This window comes from Camelus ferus, chromosome 25 (assembly GCF_009834535.1).
Source record: "Camelus ferus isolate YT-003-E chromosome 25, BCGSAC_Cfer_1.0, whole genome shotgun sequence".
Lineage (NCBI taxonomy): Eukaryota > Metazoa > Chordata > Mammalia > Artiodactyla > Camelidae > Camelus > Camelus ferus.
Window position 1 is genome coordinate 28,705,397 of NC_045720.1, and position 21,452 is coordinate 28,726,848.

Genomic DNA, 21,452 nt, shown 5'->3' on the forward strand with positions numbered 1-21,452 from the left:
GATAAAAGTTCCATGTCTCCAATCCTTAGCAGGGCACACAAAGGCCCTTTATGTTTGGAGCTGCTTCCCTTAACACACTAAGCTTCTCATCCTAACTCTCAAACTTGTGATCCAGACAATTCAGAGCATCCTGAATCCCTACTGCTCTCCCTATTTTCTGCCTCCACCCCTCCTCTCCTCCAGGTTAGAGATCAACTGGGGAAGCCTTCCCTCAGCCCTTCCTCCCTTGCCCACCTAGGACACTGGGCTCACCCTTTTCCAAGCACTTACCACACTGAAGTAATGGCTGGCTCACTTATTTATTTCTTTCACTATACTAGACGTTCCTGCAACACAGAAGCTGTGTCTTTTTATGGTTGTTCCTCAGTGTTCAGCTAGTGCCTGACATATTGTGAGGCAATGAATGGTGTTAATACCCACTGACTGTAAGGAGCAAAGATAAGATGGCTAGTGGGTACGATGTGTTTTAATATCCATATAACTGAGGGATCTTTTCATGTCAGCACCCCACTCCCCCCCACTCCCCCACTCCCGGCCCCTTCCTTCATTGTTCTGACTGAAGGAGAAATCAGCACCAGTAGCAGGAGACGTCAGGATCTAACCCAAGTACTGCTTACTGTTACCCAGGACTTTCTTTTACTCATGCCTAAGATGAGGGCTTTCCATTACTGGTCCTGTGATGATATAAGCTAAGGGAAAGGTACGGATGGAAGGATCCATACTTCTACCTAGGCAGTTGTCCACGTTCTGCCTGTGACCTCAGTGAGCCTTCACAGACAGCCTACAATTTTATTTTCTCCTTTAAAAAGCTGTGACTGCCTAATATGGAACAGACATTGGACCACAAAGATAATCATGACACGGCCACCATCTTGAAGGAGCTCAAATCTGGCAGAGCTTGGGCAAGATTTAGTATTGTAAAATACTTTGTGCCATAAGTTGTAATATGTACTCTGCTCCCAGCACTGAGGTATGGACAAAGTATGATGGGAGCAGAGAACAATTTATTCATCTTGGAGTTATCAAGGAAGGCTTCAACAAGGTGGAAATGGAGCAAAGGGAGGCAAAGGAGTCTCACAAGACTAAAAATGTACATTTTTTTCCAAGACGCCATGGCCCCCAGTTGCACTTTAAAGACAATCCAAATTTCATACAGGGGCCTATACATTCCTCAGTAGTCTGGCTCCTCCTGCCTCACTCTCCAAGCCTGTCCCCTCCCACCTTGCCTGGTACCCGCTATACCTCCTGCCACACTGCACCACACAGGACAAGCTCCTTCTTGCTGTATGACTCTGCCATAGCTGTTCCCTCTACTCAGGTGTGCTCTCCCTTGAGCTTCCTATCCTTTCATTAGGCTTCAGCTTCTCCTCCTCAAAGCAGGCTTCTCTTATCTCTCAAGGCAAACCAGTTACCCATATTCATAGGCACAGACATATCACCGTATTGCAATTCTATGCACTGAGGTTAACTTGCTTTCATAAGTGTATGTATGTGTAGTCTACTCGTCTTTGTCCTCCCATCCAAGCCTTTTGAGAGCAGGGATCTGGCCTGTCTTATTCATTGCTGTTGTCCCAGTGCCTACAAAACATAGTAGGTGCTCAACAAATATTTGTTGAATGGAGTAGATAAATGAACAGTGTTTATTCAATGAGGATGTGGCTGTGGGCAAGGGTATGTCTAGATGGGAGATGAGGTTGGGAGGGTAGGGAGAGCTGGGGGCAGATCTCATATGGCTCTGAATGGAATGCCCTTTTATCTCCCAGGCAACAGGAGCAAAGGATCATTTTTAAGTACGGAGTGTTATGATTCAATCATGACTTTAAAAAAACACCCACTCTGGTTTCAGTGTGGAGAGTTTGGCACTGGAAGTGCCAGCTGGGTTCGGGGTGAGGGTTGGGTGAGGAGAGTGCAGATTGTTTAATCCAAGCAAGAGTTGATGACAGACTGACCTAGAGTGATATTTGAGGGATACAAATGGAAAGTGAGGGAAGAGAGACATTTCTGTGGCAAACCTGCTGGGACCTGGGGACCAAATGGATCCAGGGCTTTGGGAGAGAAGGTGAAGGCTGGATGGGAGATGAAGAGCCCATATGGGAAGGAGTGAAAACAAGGATTTTAGTTTTGGTTACATTGAGTCTGAGGTGCCTGGGGAACATCTTTCTCTGAATCTCTAGGAATTGTGCCACCAGCACACTGTTCCTCCTACCCCTTTTCTCTTTTCTTTCCTGTTTTGAATCACTCCCACAAGCCATAAATGCTCCCTGCTTCTCAGGGTGTTGGAGCACCATGCCAGCAGGCCCCACATTCCTGAGGAAGGGACCAGGTTCAGACCTGGAGGGCTGGCTGTGGCCACCCGAGGTGGGCGGCTCCCTGACAGGAAGGAAGGCTGGCTTGCCGGCTGGGCACAGACAGGAGCTTCCTCTGCTGCAGCAGGTGCCCAGGGCCAGCTGCTCCGGTACCCTCAGGCTCAGATCAACAGGATGGGACAGCCCAGGCGGAAGGAAGCCCGAAGGGAGGGACACCCATGCAGACAGAAGCCGGGGTATGGGATGGAGGGGGAGACAGGAAGAGCTGACGGGCCACTGAGCTGGCGCCGCTCCAGGAGATTCAAGAGAGGCAGTGACAGGAAACCTTTCAGTCCTCTTCCCCTCCCGCGGTGGGCGCCTCTTGCCCTGGTTAATCGTATTTATTTTTACTATTACTGTTGTTGACTAGTCTGGGCCTTAGATATACCAGAAGGAATCATCATATGTTAATAGATTTGGCTGTTTCTAAAATATTTAATTCCCTTTCTATACTTATTTTGTGATTTGGGGAAAAGAAAGGACACTCGCATTAGCTTTTCAGTTACACAGAGAAGTGAGACAGCTCGCTGGAGGGGCAGTGATTTCTGCTATGGGTTCAGCATAGCCAAAGGAGATAAAATCCCCAGTTAGCTTCAAGCCGCGTTATCTCTGTCCTCCTCTCCGACAACAGTTGCTGTGAACCGGCACCAAATGGCCAAAAGGCAGCAAATGGGGAGCCAAAGCAGAGCCATGGGCTCACGATCCGGAGGCCCCAGACCGCCTCCGACCAGCCACAGGGTCGGAGATGAGGATTGTGGGGGAGTGGCGGGGGAGTCGTTGTGACTGAGTTGGCGGGAATTCCCGCAGCAACCCACCCCCAGGTTGCCACAGCTGGCGCCTGGCGACCCTAGAAGACCCCGCCCACCACCCCATCCCCACCAGCAGTTTCCAGGCAGGGCGTTTCCGGAGGCCTTGGCCCGGGTGGATGTAAGGGTGGGGTCTACTTTGAAACCGCTTGTAGACTACAAATTAAACTTTACACGAAGCTCAAAACTGCATTCTGCAACCGAACGTCGGCGCCACATAAAGATAAAAAAACTGGTCTACGGCTCCCCATCACCCCATTGGTCGAGTTCTCGGGGCTTCCCGCAGTCCCCACACCCCTCTCTTCACTGCCCTGGAGGAAGGATGGGCGGGGCGGACAGGGGCGGGCACTGCTGCTGGCGGCGCAGATGCAGAGGGCGAACCAGCGCAGGCGGCTAGGGCGTAGGCGAGGGGCGCGGAAGCAGGTGTCGGCTCAGTGACAGGATTCCCTTCCCTCTCCTCTCCGCCCTGGTGCTACCCACGGCTCAGAGAGGCAAAACCCAGCAAATGGTACAGAAACGCAGCTCAGTGGTTCACCCGGCTCTGCTTTCTTGCCAGACGCTCAAGAGGACGGCTCTTCTAAATGCAAATCTCTTGGCTCGGGACCCTTGGCTTGCAGCCGCCGCCTCCTCCGCCCGGCTACTCGGCGTCCCGCCCATCCCGTGGCGGGCTGAGTCGGGGCCTCGCGCGGAGGGGACGGGGCGGAGCTGGCATCCCTCCCCACCTCCCACGTGGGGCCAGCCCTCCGCAGTGCCTGGGCGCGCCGCTGCCGCGCCTCCCGGCTAGGCCCCCGTCCTCGGCACCGCCCCTCCTAGGCCCGGGAGGGGGACCCTAGGCGAGGGGTGAGTGAGGGGTGGGGGCGGTGTCACTGAATCAGGTGGCTGCGGGAGTTCCCTCGGGCTGGGCCGAGGGAACGCGCTGCCGGGGATTGTGTACACGCTCCACTGACACAAGCTTCACGCTGCCGGGCAGCCGCTGATCACGCGTGGCCCCGCGAGCCCATTGGCCGGCGCCTCACACACCTTTGTTGCTGATTGGCCAGCCACAGACTCCGCCCCCGCCCCCGCCCCCGCCCGCGGCGCGGGGCAGGCGGAGCGGCTACCTGAATGGGGAGGGGGCAGACGGCGCGGAGCGCAGCGGCGGCGGGAGCGGCGTCGAGTGTCTCTGGGCGCCCGTCTGTGGCCAGGCAGCCAAGCAGCCTAGCATCCAGTCAGCTCGCCGCCGGCGGCTAGGCAGCCAACCATGCTCAACTTCGGCGCTTCTCTTCAGCAGGCTGCGGTAAGTCACCTGGGGATGCCCCTGTCCTTCCCTACCTCGCTGCGACCGAGGGTCCCGTGGGAGCGCGAACCCCGAGCCCGTGACATCAGCCACGCCTGAGGACTGGGGCTGCAGCAGAGTCGTGGGAGAGGAGGTGACTTCCCGCCTGCAGACTGGGCATTAGTGAGGGCGTGTGTGTCGCAGAGGAGGTCAGGAGAAGCAGGCTAGGATCTAGAGACGAAGGGAGAGGGGGGTCTTTGCTCAAGGTGTAATGAGGGGAAGGGGCAGCTCCGCTGGGAGACTTGAAGCAGGTGAACGGGAGGATCACTGGAGGGGCGGGAAGAGCGAGGAGCGGGCTGCTGCCCTGTCAGGGAGGATAGGAGGTGTGGAAGGAGGAGGGGGGCAAGGGGTCCCACCCTGCCACCGGGCGCCAGGGAGAGATGCCTCCATCTGGATCAGGAATGCGACCCAGGAAGGGAGAGGGCTGCTCTCCCTCTCATTTGAGCATTTGAGGGGTGTCCACAGGTGAGGAGGGGGGCTCCCCATCTCGGGGATCTGAACGGAGGCTTGCAGGACCTGGGCTGCTCAGCAGATAGCTGGGGGCTGGGGGAGGGGCGCGCGGCGTGGGCGCGAGGGATGGCACGCCGGCCCGGGACCGCCGAGGGAGGACGGAGAACTGCCCCCTCAGACGTGTAGAGGGCACTCCCCATCCCGGGAGCAGGCAGGTGGCCGCCTTCCGAGGACCCTTTAGAGGGGACATGGACCCGCCTCGGCGATGGGAGGGTGGGAAGCGGGACCCAGCAGCCAGGCGGGGAAGGTGGGCGGGGGGAGCCGGTCCGCGAGACGCGGGGGCCGCGTGTAGAGGCGGGAGCCGCAAGCCGTGAGGCTGCGCGTCTGGAGCCGGGGCCTGTTGGGGCTGCACGTCTGGGAACCCGTGGAGGCGCACGGCGGGCGGGGGCCCGAGCTGCCGGAAACCGCGGGGAGGGGGTGCCGCCTCTTCGGGAGAGTCAGGGTGGTCTGAGATCCCGCGGGCGGCGTGGGCGGGAAGCGCCGAGGGCTCGGCCGGGTCCCCGGGGGCTGCGGTCGGAGGAGGGCGGGGGCCGGGTTTCCGCGGGGACCCGGCTCCTCCTCCGGCAGCTGAGGCGGAGGCCGGGGGTGGGTCGGCAGCGGGTGCGCCCGGGGAGCTTCTCGTCCCCGAGTGACCCAGCCCCGGCCTCCGCCAGGGGCGGGAGCGAGGCCCGGCCCCGCTGTCGGTTCCTAAGGGAACGGCAGCTCGCGGGGAGCTGGAAGGGGCGGGAGCTCCTGGCGCCCGCGGCCCCGCCCCTCCCCGCGGGCTCGGGCGCGCACTGCTGGGCGGTTGGCGGCGGCGCCCTCGGCCCCTCCCCCGGGCCGGCGCGAGGGCGGGGGCCCGCGGGCTCAGGAAGTAGGTGAAAGGTGACGGCGCGGCAATTCCCAGTTCACGTTTCCTGCGCAGCCCGGAGCAGCCGCTGATCACGCTTTGTTCACATGCCTCGCCCCCTCCTCCTCCTCCTCCGCGCCCCCTCCCTTCGCGGCCCATCCAATCCCGGCCCGGGCCGCCCGCCCGGCTGGCCAATGGCGGGGGCAGGGACGCGAGGACGTGCGAGCGGCGAGGAATGTTCCCAGTGACTCACCCGCGAGCCTCGTTGAGGTTAGGGCGGCCCCATCCGTCTGTCCCCGCCAGCGAGGATCTCCCCCGCCGTCCGCCCCCGCCCCTCGTCTGCCTCCCCCGCCCGCGCCTTCGCCCGCGCTTCCCTTTCCTGCCTCGAGCCCCACTCCCTTTCCTCCCCTCCCCGCTACTCTTCCTGCCCTTCCCAGCTCACGCTCTTCTTCCCTGCTGCCTGCCTTTCCTCTTTTTTTCCTTTGCTTTGGCGTCTTGAGGTTTTTACACATACATGCGCTGTCCATTGCAGCTTACATAAAGGGCGCGCGATTATGCAATTGCAGTGTTAGCGATATTTCAAGACTAATGGCTCGTTTTCTTGGGGTTTCAACACGAAAGGTTTATGCATCTTTTTAAAACAAGCATTGAGAATAATACCTTGCAACGTAACAATGTTCTTTGGTTTTTTTTTTTTTTTTAACACAATCTTTGCTTTGACCAAAGAATGGGATCACATTAATGGAAAAGGGGAGAGATGGGGTAGTACCACTTTTTAAAAGTGCAGTTTAATGAACTTTAATATGAAGCATTAAATACCTGATAGAAGGAATTGTTCAAATAAATACGAAGCATGCGCTGTTATTTTTTTTTTAACGATCTAGCAGTTCTTTTAAAAATTAAGATTGTTTTAACGATTGCAGGGTACAGACAGGGTTTTTGCAAATTCTAGTAGAATATTAAATTTTCTAATTATCCTTTTTTTGTGTTACTGCAGTAGCTGATCATAGTTATGCATAGCAAACCGTTGTGTTATATATAAGATCCAGTGAAAGAGAACACAGTTAAGTTGAAACTCTTCTTTCCAAAGGTCAGACCCATATCATAGGCCGCATCTCTGACCACTGCATTTTGCCTTTTTAAAGACAGTTTTGCCCCCCCTCCTTTTTTTACCCCCCATTAGGACCTCATATCTGAAAAGATCTCATACCATATCTTAGCATTTAAAAAAAATGACTTTTTTGAAAAGCCTTCCCCTACTTACTTTCCCTGACTCCAGTTGCAGTTGGCCACTCTGGAAAGAATATAAAACTTCTGTTCTAAGCCAAGTGATTCTCTTGTATTGCAAATTCATTGATACCTCCATCCTCGGTCCCCTTAATGGTAATAAGGTCCTGTTTACCTTACAAGAATGTCCGTATTCGAGCCTAAGTGTGAGAGGAAGAATGAGGAAGATTTTGTCACTATCATCAGAGTGGGGCTGAGAAAAATTTTTTCAGATTTGATCTTGAAAAGTTGTGCAAATTATAAAAATGAAAAAAATTGTGCGTCGCCCTGTGCGTCACGTGGATGACGTTATGCTTATAAGCATTTAACCTTTTGTTTTTATAGGAGGAAAGAATGGAAATGATTTCTGAAAGATCCAAAGAGAGTGTGTATTCCTGGAACAAAGCTGCAGAGAAAAGTGATTTTGAAGCTGTAGAAGCACTTATGTCAATGAGCTGCAGTTGGAAGTCTGATTTTAAGAAATACATTGAAAACAGACCTGTTACTCCGGTGTCCTGATATGTCAGAGGAAGAGAATCTGCTTCCTGGTACACCTGATTTTCATACAATCCCAGCATTTGTAAGTATTGTTTTCAAGATGAATGTAAACGATAGAATTCCTTATAATTTACATAGTGAACTCTACTCATAGTGTGTTTCTCTTCTCTCTAGTGTTTGACTCCACCTTACAGTCCCTCTGACTTTGAACCCTCTCAAGTGTCAAATCTGATGGCACCAGCGCCATCTACTGGACACTTCAAATCATTGTCAGACACTGCCAAGCCTCACATTGCTGCTGCACCTTTCAAAGAGGAGAAGAGCCCAGTACCTGTCCCCAAACTCCCCAAGGCTCAGGCAACCAGTGTGATTCGTCATACAGCTGATGCCCAGCTGTGTAACCACCGATCCTGTCCAGTGAAAGCAGCCAGCATCCTCAATTACCAGGACAATTCTTTTCGAAGAAGAACCCACCTAAATGTTGAGGCTGCAAGAAAAAACATACCTTGCGCAGCTGTGTCACCAAACAGATCCAAACGTGAGAGAGACACAGTGGCAGATGTTGATGAGAAAGCAGATGCTGCACTTTATGACTTTTCTGTGCCTTCCTCAGAGACAGTCATCTGTAGATCTCAGCCAGCCCCCGCGTCCCCACAGCAGAAGTCGGTGTTAGTCTCTCCACCTGCAGTATCAACAGGGGGGGTGCCACCTATGCCGGTCATCTGCCAGATGGTTCCCCTCCCTGCAAACAACCCTGTTGTGACAACAGTCGTTCCCAGCACTCCGCCCAGTCAGCCACCAGCCGTCTGCCCACCTGTTGTATTCATGGGCACCCAGGTGCCCAAAGGCGCCGTCATGTTTGTCGTACCCCAGCCCGTGGTTCAGAACCCAAAGCCTCCAGTGGTGAGCCCAAATGGCACCAGACTCTCTCCCATTGCCCCTGCTCCAGGGTTTTCCCCTTCAGCAGCAAAAGTCACTCCTCAGATGGACTCATCGAGGATAAGAAGTCACATCTGTAGCCACCCAGGATGTGGCAAGACCTACTTTAAAAGTTCTCATCTGAAGGCCCACATGAGAACGCATACAGGTACCAACCATTTCTTGTTTATGTCGTAGAAATTTAGATGATGATTTTTTTGGCAATGATCACAAATATAAACCAAGCATGTTAAGAACTTGCTAATTCAGTGGGTGATATTTACTAGTACAAGTTCCTTTAAAAGACTTCCTCAAGGTGATTTAATTTCTCAAATGATTCTTTAAATACTAGGTAGGTAGTTACAAGTATTTTTAAGCCTTAAATATAATTCAATACATAACTTACAGTGACTTAATAAATGCATAGTAATGATGATATGAATTTTTGTTTTAGGAGAAAAACCTTTTAGCTGTAGCTGGAAAGGTTGTGAAAGGAGGTTTGCCCGTTCAGATGAACTGTCCAGGCACCGACGAACCCACACAGGCGAGAAGAAATTTGCCTGTCCCATGTGTGACCGGCGGTTCATGAGGAGCGACCATTTGACCAAGCATGCCCGGCGCCATCTATCAGCCAAGAAGCTACCAAACTGGCAGATGGAAGTGAGCAAGTTAAATGACATTACCCTACCTCCAACCCCTGCTCCCACGCAGTGACAGATTGGATGGCAAAGAATGAGAACTAACTTTGGTCACAGCCAGGAGCCAGTGGTGATATAAAAATGCTTCCACTGCAAGTCTGTGGCCCTTCGGTGGGGGCTGAAAGCAGAAGCCCCACAGCCCGGAGCGAAGGCCCAGCCTGGGTTAGGCGGCAAGAAGTGCTGCGGCCACAGGCGGGTCACAGAGTGCGGGACTCATTTCTCATTGCACAGGAGACATGAGAAAGCCTTTATTCCTTTACATATATTTTGAAGGTTTCAGGTGAGGTCAACACAGGTAGCACAGATTTTGATTTGTGTGCACAATTTGTTACTTTACTTTCACCATTTATACTTGAGACCAACTTTTCAATGTGATTCTTCTAAAGCACTGGTTTCAAGAGTGTAGAGACTGGAAATAAACATTACGGTACAGAGATGGAGATGTAAAATTGATTTGTATCATCATGAATATTATTATCTTAGCGTTATCTTGTTTACTACTCTTGGTCTTTCCATTCAATTTTGTGGACGTAGTTAAATATATCTAGAACTAGCATTTTTACTCTAGTTGCTGACATTTGGATTTTAGCAGCTGTATATTGCTGAAGAGGTCCCAAAGAATTGGAATCCTCATTAAGTTAATTGCTTTGAAGTGTATCTTCAAATTTTTTTTGCATTTTTTTGAAAGTTTAACAAGTGACTATAACTTGGCATTTTATTATGCTTTGAACTTTAGTTTGCCTGCAGTTTCTTGTGTAGATTTGAAAACTGTATACCAGTATGTTTTCTGTAGACTCTAAAATACACTGCACTTTGTTTAAAAACAAATTGAAGATGAAAACATATATTGTAAAGAAGGGATGTTAAGGATTTTAGATAACTCCTTGAAAAAGATGGCTTAGGTCATCAGTAAAGTACCCTTATGAGGATACAACGTGTGCTCTATTGAATTAGAAAATTAATGCCCATTATTCACAAAGGGACAGATGCCCTGTTAATTTATAGGAGTTTTTTTGGGAATTAGGTAGATAGAAAAATGATTAGTACATTCACTTCTGTTAACAGTATTTCTGTTATATTTTATTGTATAGTGGATGGTATACACAGTGGTGAAACAAAAGTCAGTTGTTTAAAATATATAGTGAAAAACGTCACTATGTCTTTCCATTTAACATTTTTCTCTATATTGGGTGTAGATTTTTGCCATCAAAACTTTGGACCCTTGGAAAACAAAAGGATTTTCTTTTAATAAAAAAAAAATTCTTGTGATTTACAATTTGCACAATATTTCTTTTGTTGTACTTTATATCTTGTTTACAATAAAGAATTTCTTTTGGTATATATGTAATTGGTCAGTTGTATTTGTTGAAAACCATCCTCACTCTAACCTTGACATTGATCACTTGTGCTATCCAAAGATTTGCCATCTGAATTTCTCTAAGGGCCACCTTCAAATTTAGAGCTGTAAGAATATATCTTTAACATGAATAATCGATTTAGAGAGTATGCGAAGGATGGCCAGATATCTACCTGTATATTCATTGAGATAATGTGCGAGCCTGCCTATTCTGAGAAAGCAATATATTTTAGTTTTTAAACATTTTTGTACATTTTGATGATTTGAGATTGAAATATAGCTCTGGCTCTCAGCAAAGCCTTGTTAAGTAGCACTGAGTTAAAGGAAATGCCACAGTGAGCAATTACAAGCAATGAGACTGCTGTGAAATAAAAAGAAGCCTGACCTATTAAATAAGAGAGTAAATTGCTCACCTCTGGAAGTTGGATTAACTCAGACCATTAAGTGATACCTTGAATGCAATAAACATACTGGTACTTAAGCTGCATGAAAGCTAACCCACCTCTGAAGAGAAACACTTGCTAGTCACTTGTCAGTAGAAAGAACTAGGAGCTGTAAATGCTACTTGGTGTATCGCGTATATCGCGTATAATTTCAGAGACTCGTATTTTGGCTTGCTCTGAGATCGCCTCGTTATGAGAGGACATCTTCCACAGTACCCAGCTTAACCATTGACCTAGTCTGGCTCGCTGTTGAGTGCCCGTGGTAAGGGGCAGGGCGCCCACTTGGTGCCAGTTGTGGGACAGGCATCCTGAGCCATCTGTGCACCTGCTGCTATTTTTCTTGGAAACAGCCCCAGTAATCACAGTGCAGACCCGGAGGGCGCCTTGCCGTTCTGTAGCTTCTGTGTTGGGACCTGGACCATCCAAACCTCTTGAGGTTCCCATGGTGGCAGCTTTTCAGAAGTGAGGATAGAAGATGTTGGCTGCCTGTCCCAAAGCCCAGTCCCTGGTGATGACAGGGCCAGTGGAACTGTGCCACCCAATGGCTGTGTTCTTCCTGGTCCTAGTTGGCACCTGACACTTTTCCTTAGAAATCTGGTGAATCAAACCATTTGAATGGAGTGTTACATTTGAGTTGAATGTTGATACAGGCTCTGATCTTGATGCCAAGGTTGCCCCCAAAGAAGTACATTTGTAGTATGTTACGGTAGTGTGGCATTAGTGTAGTGGCTTTAGCGCTTCTGTGTTGGTTGTTTCTTGCCTGATTTATACATGCAGTTGAACTATATGAAATTGCCAATATTCAGCTCTCTTTAACAGTTGATTCTCCTTAGATAATTTTAGACTTAGAGAAAGTTGCAAAAATAGAGTTGCTGTATACACTTCATCCAACTTCCCCTTATGATGACCTCTTATATAGCCACAGAACGTTTATGAAAATGAAAAGAATTAACTTTGGTACAATATAATTAACTAAAAGTACAGAACTTACTTATTACTGGGCTTCACTGGTTTTTCTACTAATGTTTTTTTGCTATTACAGGACCTAATCTAGGGTCTCCTAGTGCAATTAGTTGTAGGTCTCCGTAATCTCCTCCAATCTATGGTTATCCCTCAGTCTTCTCTTGTCTCTTTGGAACAACACTCATCAGTTCCTTCTGCCCCTCAATTTGGGTTTGTCTGATGTTTTTCATGATTAGATTGAGGTTTATACATGAACTGGGAAGATACCACAGAGTGATAATGTCCCCAGTGCATCATGTCAAGGAATACCTGATGTCATTCTGTATTATTACTGGAGATGTTAACCTTCATCACATGGCCAAGGCTGTGATATCTGCTGGAATTTTTCCACTGTAAACTGACTTATTTTGGGCTTCATAATTATTAACTATTTGGAGGGAGATACTTTAAGACTATGCAAATAACCTATTTCTGCTTAAACTTTGGCCCACTCATTTTAGTGTCTTTAAGTGGGTCTTGCCTGAGGTAGTTATTACTGTTATATACTAATGGTGATTTCCTATTTCTTCCATTGTTTATTAATTGGAATTTTCTATAAGAAAGAGTTGTTACTTCTCTCCTATTTATTTACTTTTATATTTATATATACATATATATATATTTATTGAAGTATAGTTAGTTTACAATGTGTCAATTTCTGGTGTACAGCACAATGTTTCAGTCATACATGAACATATATATATTCGTTTGCCGATTCTTTTTCACCCTAAGTTATTACAAGGTATCAAATATAGTTCCCTGCACTATACAGCATGAACTTGTTGTTTATCTATTCTATATGTATATATCAGTTAGTGTCTGCAAATCTCTAACTCCCAATTTATCCCGTCCCACCCTCCTCCCCTAATGGTAACCACAAGTTTGTTCTCTATGTCTGAGATTCTGTTTCTGTTTTGCAAATAAGTTCATTTGTCTTTTTTTAGATTCCACATATAAGTGAAATCATATGGTATTTTTCTTTCTCTTTCTGGCTTATTTCTCTTAGAATGACAATCTTCAGGTCCATTCACATTGCTGCAAATGGCATTATTTTATTATTTTTTATGGCTGCATAGTATTCTATTGTATAAATATACCACAGCTTCTCCATCCAGTCATCTGTCGATGGACATTTAGGTTGCTTCCATGTCTTGGCTATTGGAAATAGTGCTGCTGTGAACATTGGGGTGCATGTATCTTTTTGAATTAGACTTCCCTCTGGATATATACCCAGGAGTGGGATTGCTGGATCATATGGTAAGTCTGTTTTTAGTGTTTTGATCAATCTCTATACTGTTTTCCATAATGGCTGCACCAAACTACATTCCCACCAGCAGTGTAGGAGGGTTCCCTTTTCTCCACACCGTCTCCAGCATTTATTGTTCATGAACTTTTTACAATGAGGTGATACCTTATTGTAGTTTTGATTTGCATTTCTCTGATAATTAGCGATATTGAGCATTTCTACATGTGCCTCTTGGCCATTTGTATGTCTTCTTTGGAGAATTTCTTGTTTAGGTCTTCTGCCCATTTTTGGATTGGGTTGTTTGCTTTTTCCTTATTAAGTTGTATGAGCTGTTTATATATTCTGGAAATTAAGCCCTTGTCAGTCTCATCTTTTGCAAATATTTTCCCCCATTCTGTCTCCCCTATTTATTTTTTGTTTATTTATTCAGTTATTTATGTCAATATGGACTTAGGTCATTTATGTCATTCTTTGGGTTATAATGCAATACTATCCTTATTTTGTGATTCAATTGTTCCAACTTTGGCTCTTAATTAGCTCTTTCAATAGGCAACCGTTTTTGAGTGACAAAGATGGAAATTTCCTGCAGGTCAGCCTATCATTTCTCACTGGAACAAGAGCTGTTTGGTATTAGTAATTAGACTTGTAAAAGTTTTCTCTACCTACATTGCTACTGCCCCCTCTAATCCACCCTCTCTCACTGGGACAACTTAACGGCCCCTACCTGGTCTCACTGCCTCTGCTCTTGTCCCCCCGCCATCCAGTCTCCCCACCACAGAGTCTTCTGAAAATTCAGAACTAACCATGTCCCTTCCCTGTTTCAAACACTTCCCAATGCTTCCAAGATGAAGTCTAGATTTCCTAACATAGTCTAGAATAGTACTGTCCAATAGAATTAGCAGGTGAAATTTTCCAGTAGCCACATCAGAAAAGTGAAAAAAGAAAAAAAAACATTGTAACTATTTTTATTTAATGCAATATAACCAAAATATTATCAGTTCAGCATATAATCAATATAAAATTGTTAATGAGATACATCACATCTTTTTTTGTACTAATCTATGAAATCCAGTACATATTATATGCTTACAGCACATATCAACTAGGACTCACCACATTTCAAGCGTGGTTGAAGGGTCCTGAGCAGACCTAGAAGACCCAACACCATTTGGTCTCTCCCAACCTCCCACCTCTCCCCACCCCTACCCCCACCGCCTTATTTTCTACATCGCATCTAAGCTCTGAGCTGTCACATATGCTGTTTTGTCTGCGGGGAATGTTTCCCTGCTTGCTTACCTTGACATTTCTGCTATCATAATGATTGCTACCCTTTATTGAAATTACTTAATGTCTGTCTTTTTTTCCCTTGACTGTAAAACTCCCCGAGGACAAGGATCCAGTGGCCCTTGCTCACTGCTGCATCGCCAGCATCTAGCACACTGCCTGACACACAGCGGAGGCTCACTAAATTCTAGTAAACTGCAAAGTGAACCAAGAGGAGGTCTGTGCAATTTTAGGGAGGGAGGACTACTAGGAAGTTGTTAACCATGACATGCCAGAGACAGACCAAGGTGATGAAAAGACAGCCTTTTTAAATTCCCACCAATCTTTGCTGGTGCTTGAAGGACCATTCACTATGCCTTCCAAACTCTTAAGGAGTTTCATAGCATTTCAGTTCTCTTGATTGCATTTTAACCAGGCAGGGAAGAAATCTGATCAAGATGAGCATGCACAAGCTCACCTCCATATGAGTCTTAATTCCTCAGCCCAGAATGACTGGGAAATACCACCTCAGCTCTCACCCCACCCTTGCTCTTTGAAGGATGTTCAGAATGGGGCAGGGAGATAAATGAGGACTTTCCTCAAGGGCTCTGGGCAGCCAGAGAAGCCCCGTAACTAGGAAAAATTTTGGGAGATGACATCCAGGGACATTAAGGGAGGTCTTCCTTCTGGAGACATCCCACTGATTATTTTTTTATTGGTGCTTCTGGCTTGTTCCAGTGGGAGGAATAAAAGTAAATAAGACTACATAAATTAGGTCTGTTGTTTTAAGCTTCCCCTGCCAACTGGCATCCTAATCTTGACAGAGATTTAGAAATTCATGGCTTTCTGTTCAATGGATGCCAACAATCCTGGTTTGACCCTGATTGACCAGCTTGGCAGTGGGATGCTAAAAGGGGAGGAATACCCTGAAATATAAGAAAGTAACACCTAATGTTTCTTTGATTTCCTTGGAATGATTTAATTTTTAATTCTAAGCTTAGCCAGTGGTCAGTGGAGGCACTGCTTGGGATTGGAAAAATTTTTATGAGATTCTAGGAAGAAAATGAGAAGCTGAGAAATAACAAGAAGTGAAGTGTAGGCTGGGCTAGAAGCAGTTTTCTATTTCTCTGATTGGATGATCTGAACCTTGAATATCAGTTTCCAAAAGGCACCCTTTTAGTTTGAACAGTCTCATCAAAAAGATAAATACAAGCATTACATGTTTATTAGCCCCAGACAGTGTGGCCTTGGGAAAGGAAGCTTCTCCTGGGGTGATAGAACTCTGAACTGACTGTAATTATGAGCTAAACAATTTAACTGTTTCATGGCTTGGTCTCATTATCCATAAAATGGGAATTATAATGCTTATCTGACCTGCTTCCTAAGACAGAATTCGACTTGAAAATTGAAAAAAACAAGCAAACAAATGCTAAGTGGATGACTCCAATATCAGCGGTGGGGATTGCATTATCACACTCAGATCAGTCATTAAGACAGAAAAGGTCCCTGGGGGGAGGGTATAGCTCAACTGATAAAGTGCATGCTTATTATGCATGAGGTCTTGGGTTCAATCCCCAGTACCTCCATCAAGTAAGTAAGTAAATAAATAAACCTAATTACTTCCATCAAAAAAAGAAAGAAAGAAAGAAAAGGCCCGTAGAGGTGGGGTCAGCAATTTAATGTCAGTTAGAAATTGTCATAGTGTGATTCCTGTTAGGGACGAAGGTCAAATTCCAAACGTTCACAGAACCGTTCACAGTTCTGAAGGCTAGTAGTCTGAGATCAATGTGTTGGCAGGTTGATTTCTTTTGAATTCTCTCTGCTTGGCTTGCAGACAGCCACCTTTTCCCTGTGTCTTCACACAGTCTGGTCAATGGCTTGGAATGGAAATGACCTGTGTCACTTCTGATCCAGAGTATTTAACTGCTAGTGTTTGGCCCTCAGGGCACTCTTTTCCTCTACTGTGGGGACCAGCAATATTCCAGCTAGTCAACTTCTGCTCTGGAGTGAGTATGAGAAGGCGCATGAGTGAGAACTAAACCTTTGTAGTATTAAGACATTGTGATTTGGGGGATTATTTGTTGTCACAGCATAACCTTGACTTATAAACGTATACTGACCGATACTATCACTTTTGTCTCCTGAGGCTGCTCTGCTCCAAATGAATTTATTCACCTCCCTCCAGGGACCACTTCTGTGTATAATATTAAGGGGGAGGGCTTAAACGGACAAAAAGACGATGATACTTATCCTGCTATAACAATGGGTACGTTATATTTGCATAATTAAGAGGGGCCAAGTCCCACGTCCTGGATCCTGAACAAGGAGGCACTGTTGCAAGGTCCTTAGTAGTGTCTACATCATCTACCTGGACAGAGAAGCAAGCTGCCTCGGCCCTCCTCCTTCCCACCACCTTTGCCCTGGTTGTGCTGGTGGAGACAAAGCACAGGTTATGAGCCACTGTGATGATGCTGTCCTAGGCAGATGCTGTCCATGAGACCTTCTGGCCAAAATGCCTTTATTTTGAGATTCACAAGTGTTTAATGGGGATAATCTACTCTTTTCACTTGAAGCGTCTCCTTTGTAGAGAGGAAAACTGAAGGATAAAATCCTCTGGGAGGCACTGAAGGAATCAGGGGAAGGTGAGCAGGTATCTCCCAGCATTTTGTCCTTAGCAGCTCTAAGGAGTAGGGGCTGGCTACTGCTGCTTTACGCCGGGTTTTGATGGCGAGGATATTACAAATGCTCAATGGGTGATATACTGATCTCCTTCCCTAAAGAAGGCAGTGTGGTATGGTAGCTAAAAGCATGAGCTCTGGAGTGTTGACCTTCAATCCTAGTCCCGCTGTCTACCGGCTGTGTGACTTTAGGCAATTTAGGATTAAGTACGAGGATGGAATACATAAAGCACATCAAGAACACGACATTTACGTGTTTGTGAGAGTGATGGTGCCTGCGTTTCAAATGCCCCAGCCACAAGGATCCCGTCTGCATGTAAGACTGACTGATTTGGCCATTCTGCCTTAAGGGATCAAAAAGGGGTTTCTAATGAAGGATGTCATAGGCAGTTTTTGGAGGCACCTGTGCATAAAGACTCCAAGGTTAGACAAGACGGCTCAGCCTCTGTCCCACACGATGAGCTAAACCTGGCCGGATTCCTCTCCCCAGATCCACTGCTTGGGTGAAGAGGTGTTTGACCTTTCTTTCTGAATCTGAATGTTTGGGGGATCATTTGGGTTTGTTTTCAGGTTTTTGTTGGCAGCTGTGAAGTAAAAATCCTTTTCAACAGGTGTTGGTGTGGCTATGCTCAAATCACCATGAGTCTCTCGGCCAGTGTACAGGCCCCTTGGGTCGCCTGCACAGTAGCCACCAGTCATAGCAGGAGAGACATGGCGTAAGAACTTGGCCTCAGCCCTGACTCTCTGTTCTGGTTTGGCTAGTTTAACACTGAATCTGCCCAGTGGCCATGTGTGGGATGGAGGTTAACAGGGGAGGAACTGCTACAGGTCACGTTGGTCCTAGGAGACCCAACCTAGCCCCAGGCTAAACTACCAGAGGGAGCCCAGGTCAACTAGGAGATCAGGGTGAGCCTTAAGTTACCAATTCCTCTTTCCACTGGTCGGAAAATTTACAAACAAACTTGTGGTTCTGGGTTCAAATTATGACTTCCCCTTACAGAATCTTGGGCACATTGAAACTTCCCGAGCCACAATTTTCTCACATGTAAAATGAGCGTGGCACTAATACTGACCTCGAACAAACTGTTTTCAGGATGTTTGACACAGGAGGTGCCGGAGAAATGTTGGTTAGCCTTATTAACGCAACTCCCACCTCCCTCCCCATTGCAATAGCATCCTGTCAGTGCCTGTTGCTGCTCACGTTACTTTTTGTCTAGAAATATCTCTCTTTCCTTTCCCCTGAACATAGACAAATCCTGTTCCCTATTAATGTCCATTTCAGGGCAGGAAAGGGGAGGGATCCATCCCAGAACTACTTGGAACGAGTCTGTATCCGATTGCCAGGGCTGCTGTAACAACGTGCCATGGACTGGGGGGCTGAACAACAGAGATGTATTGTCTCACAGTTCTGGAGGCCAGATGGCTGAGATCAAGGTGTTGGCAGGATTGGTTCCTTCTGGGGGCCATGAAGGAGAATCAGTGCCCGGCCTCTCCCCCAGCTTCTGGTGGTTTGCTGGCCATCTTTGGCCTTCCTTGGGTTGTAGAAGCATCTCCCATCTCTGCCTTCAGCATCACATGGCTCTCCCTGTGTGTGTGTGTGTGTGTGTGTGTGTGTGTGTGTGTGTGTGTGTGTGTGTGTCTGTGTCCAGATTTCCCCCTTTTATAAGTACAGTGGTCCTATGGGATTAGGGCCTACCGTAATGACCTCATCTTAACTAATTACATCTTCAACAACCCTGTTTTCAAACTAGGTCACAATCACAGGTACTAGGGGTTAGGACACATGAATTTGGGTTGTGGAGGGAGGGTGGCAATTCAGCTCGTAACAGGGTCCAATTTCTAAACCTGGGGTTTCTCCTCAGGAGTCCCAGTGCCAGCCTCTGGGCACCAGGGACCCCACCTACTTTCCTCTCCGGCACCTCTCCCACCCGTCTTTCCCTGCTCATTCTGGTCAGACCCCTGCCTGGGACTCCGGGTCTCCACCTCCCTCCTTCTTTACTGTTCCCCCGACATACTCACAGGACAGGCTTACCATGCAATTGATGAGGGAGCGGCAGATGGGCGCCCACATGGGGCAAGTCCTGAGTCCATGGAGCAGCTGGGGATCCATGGAAGGCTGCTGCTGGATCCCTGCCTTCCTGATGTCCAGGCTCTCTTCCCTCCAGGGAGGAGGTAACGTATGAGGGGCAAGGGTATTGGCCACCCTGAAAACCACACTTTCTTGAACCTTGATATACTTTTCGAAGAGTGAGTCCAGGGTCTTAAAGCCAAATATCTACAGGAAGACTTGGGCAGATCCTATAAAACAACCAAGCCTCGTGTGCAGGAAATGAGCAGAGATGGCCGAGGTGCTAATATTGCTGTGTGGGAAGGCAATTTTGCAGAATAATCTAATTTTTCAAAGCTGGAAATCTAGCTTAAAATTTCTTTTTATTTTCATAAAATATACATAACACAACATTTTACTATTTAACCATTTTAAGGTTACAATTTGGTGGCATCAAGTACATTCACAATGTTATATAATATCATCACTATCCATGGAAATGTAGGTTTTCATGTCAAATGTCCTGATTTTTCACTTCCTGATTCTAATTCATATAAAAATAAAGCCTAACGTTGGCTGGTGGCTCGTTTGGAACTTCTTGGCCTATTGAGTAAGTAATGATGTGCTCTTTTGTCCTGGGATAGTGAAGGTTGTGGGAATGCTGGGAAAGGCAGGCCCCAGACTGGATTCTGAGGCCCAGGGCCAATGGGCCAAGGATCATGGGGCAGAGCCTGTGTGAGGCAGGGTGGTCTTTCGGAGGAGCTGGGACCCTCCAGAAGCAGCTGCTGGTTCCCCGGCCAACACTCGGCTGGGGCATCACATAGACGGGTCGTCCATTTTCATCTAACGTAAGTTCCAGGGTTTCTTGTACAGATGGATGAAGGAAGCCTCTCAAAGGATCCACTAGGCTTTTCCCCACCTCGGCAAGTAGGAGCTTGATGGGTTTGATCTAGTTTTATCCAGGTGAGCTCCTTGCATTCTGAGTGTTCTGGAGCCATTCGGCAGTTACAGGTGTGATCTATTATTACAGATTGTCACGACCCGTGCTCCTGGTTCCGCCCCCATTCCCGCTCGCAAGGTGGTGCCCGGCGGCCATTTGAGTCCTTGTCCTCTGTGTTTATTTCCAGGGACGGGGCCCATAAAAATCCCCTTTTTCTTTTGACCTGCCTGGAGGAAAGGCCTTGAAGACCCTTCCCCCCGGGAATGAGGCTGCCCCAGGAGCGGAAGTCATGGTGTGGACGCAGCTAAAAGATAGTCCAAAGGCAGCGGAGAGGCTCCCTCCCAGAGGGTCTCAGCGGATGGAGGGAATCTGGCAGAGCTACTGAGGCAGACCCAAGGTAGGAACCAGGCCTACAAGGCCTGCAGGGAAGGCGGCAGAGGTCGGGAAAGGTTAATGGAAGCTCAGGCAGGAGCAAGGTGCAGAGCCTGAGCCTCGGCAGGGGTAGGGAGTTGGAATTTGAGCAGCTCTGGGCTTCTGTCTGGTGGCTCTGACCAGACAGAAGGCCCCTACTCTCGTCAGACCATGGGCAGGTTGGATGCCACCCGTTCTTGTCTTAAGATGCTCACCTGGAGCCCTGTCCTTTCCATTGCGCTCTCTGGTGCCTCTGCCCTTCCGGCCAGTCTCTCTCTTTCCTGATGATCCATTGTCCTAAGTTTCTCAACCCCTGGCTAAATCCTGTCCTGACCTGTTGTCACATAACCCATTGCCACTTTCTCTGGGCAGGGACAGTGTCTGACACCATTTGTGTCTCACTCCCTGGGCAGAGCTTTGGGCTGGACCCATAGGGATGGACTCAAACCCACCAAGCTACCCAGGTCTCTCCCTCGACTTCTGCGCCTGAGCGGTGGGATTTACCGCTGGCACAGGTGACCCTGCAGGACTTCTCTGGGCCACAGGCTTCCAAGAACATTCTCAGGAGGACAGGGACAAGAGAAGGAAGGGAAGGAAGCCAAAGAGACAGAAAAAAATAAAACAAAACCAAACAACCCTGGATTCTGGGGAAACCTCACTGGCCTGATATCTCCACCACATAGGCTAATAGGTAGAGCCCCCTGCTGACTGTGCCCCAGGGCATCCTTGCCCATACGCATCTACACTCCTGGAGCGCAAATTGAGGATGACGTGGCCTTATCTGTGTGGTTGAGTTAGCCTTTTCCCAAAACCAGACAGGGCACTTCCACTCCTTACCTGTGACCTCTTTGGGCTGCAGGACGCTGGGTCTAGCCTGCTG

General features: G+C 47.9%; 1 protein-coding gene across 1 annotated transcript; it reads left to right on the forward strand.

Annotated features, from left to right (window-relative positions):
• The first annotated feature begins 3,993 nt into the window (after positions 1 to 3,993).
• KLF10 (Kruppel like factor 10) lies at positions 3,994 to 10,528 on the forward strand. Its single transcript, XM_032467650.1, is given in 5 exon segments — positions 3,994 to 4,427; positions 7,417 to 7,587; positions 7,589 to 7,651; positions 7,744 to 8,656; positions 8,942 to 10,528. Coding segments are annotated over 5 exon segments (1,443 nt in total). The 5' UTR covers positions 3,994 to 4,391; the 3' UTR covers positions 9,202 to 10,528.
• Positions 10,529 to 21,452: the final 10,924 nt, after the last annotated feature.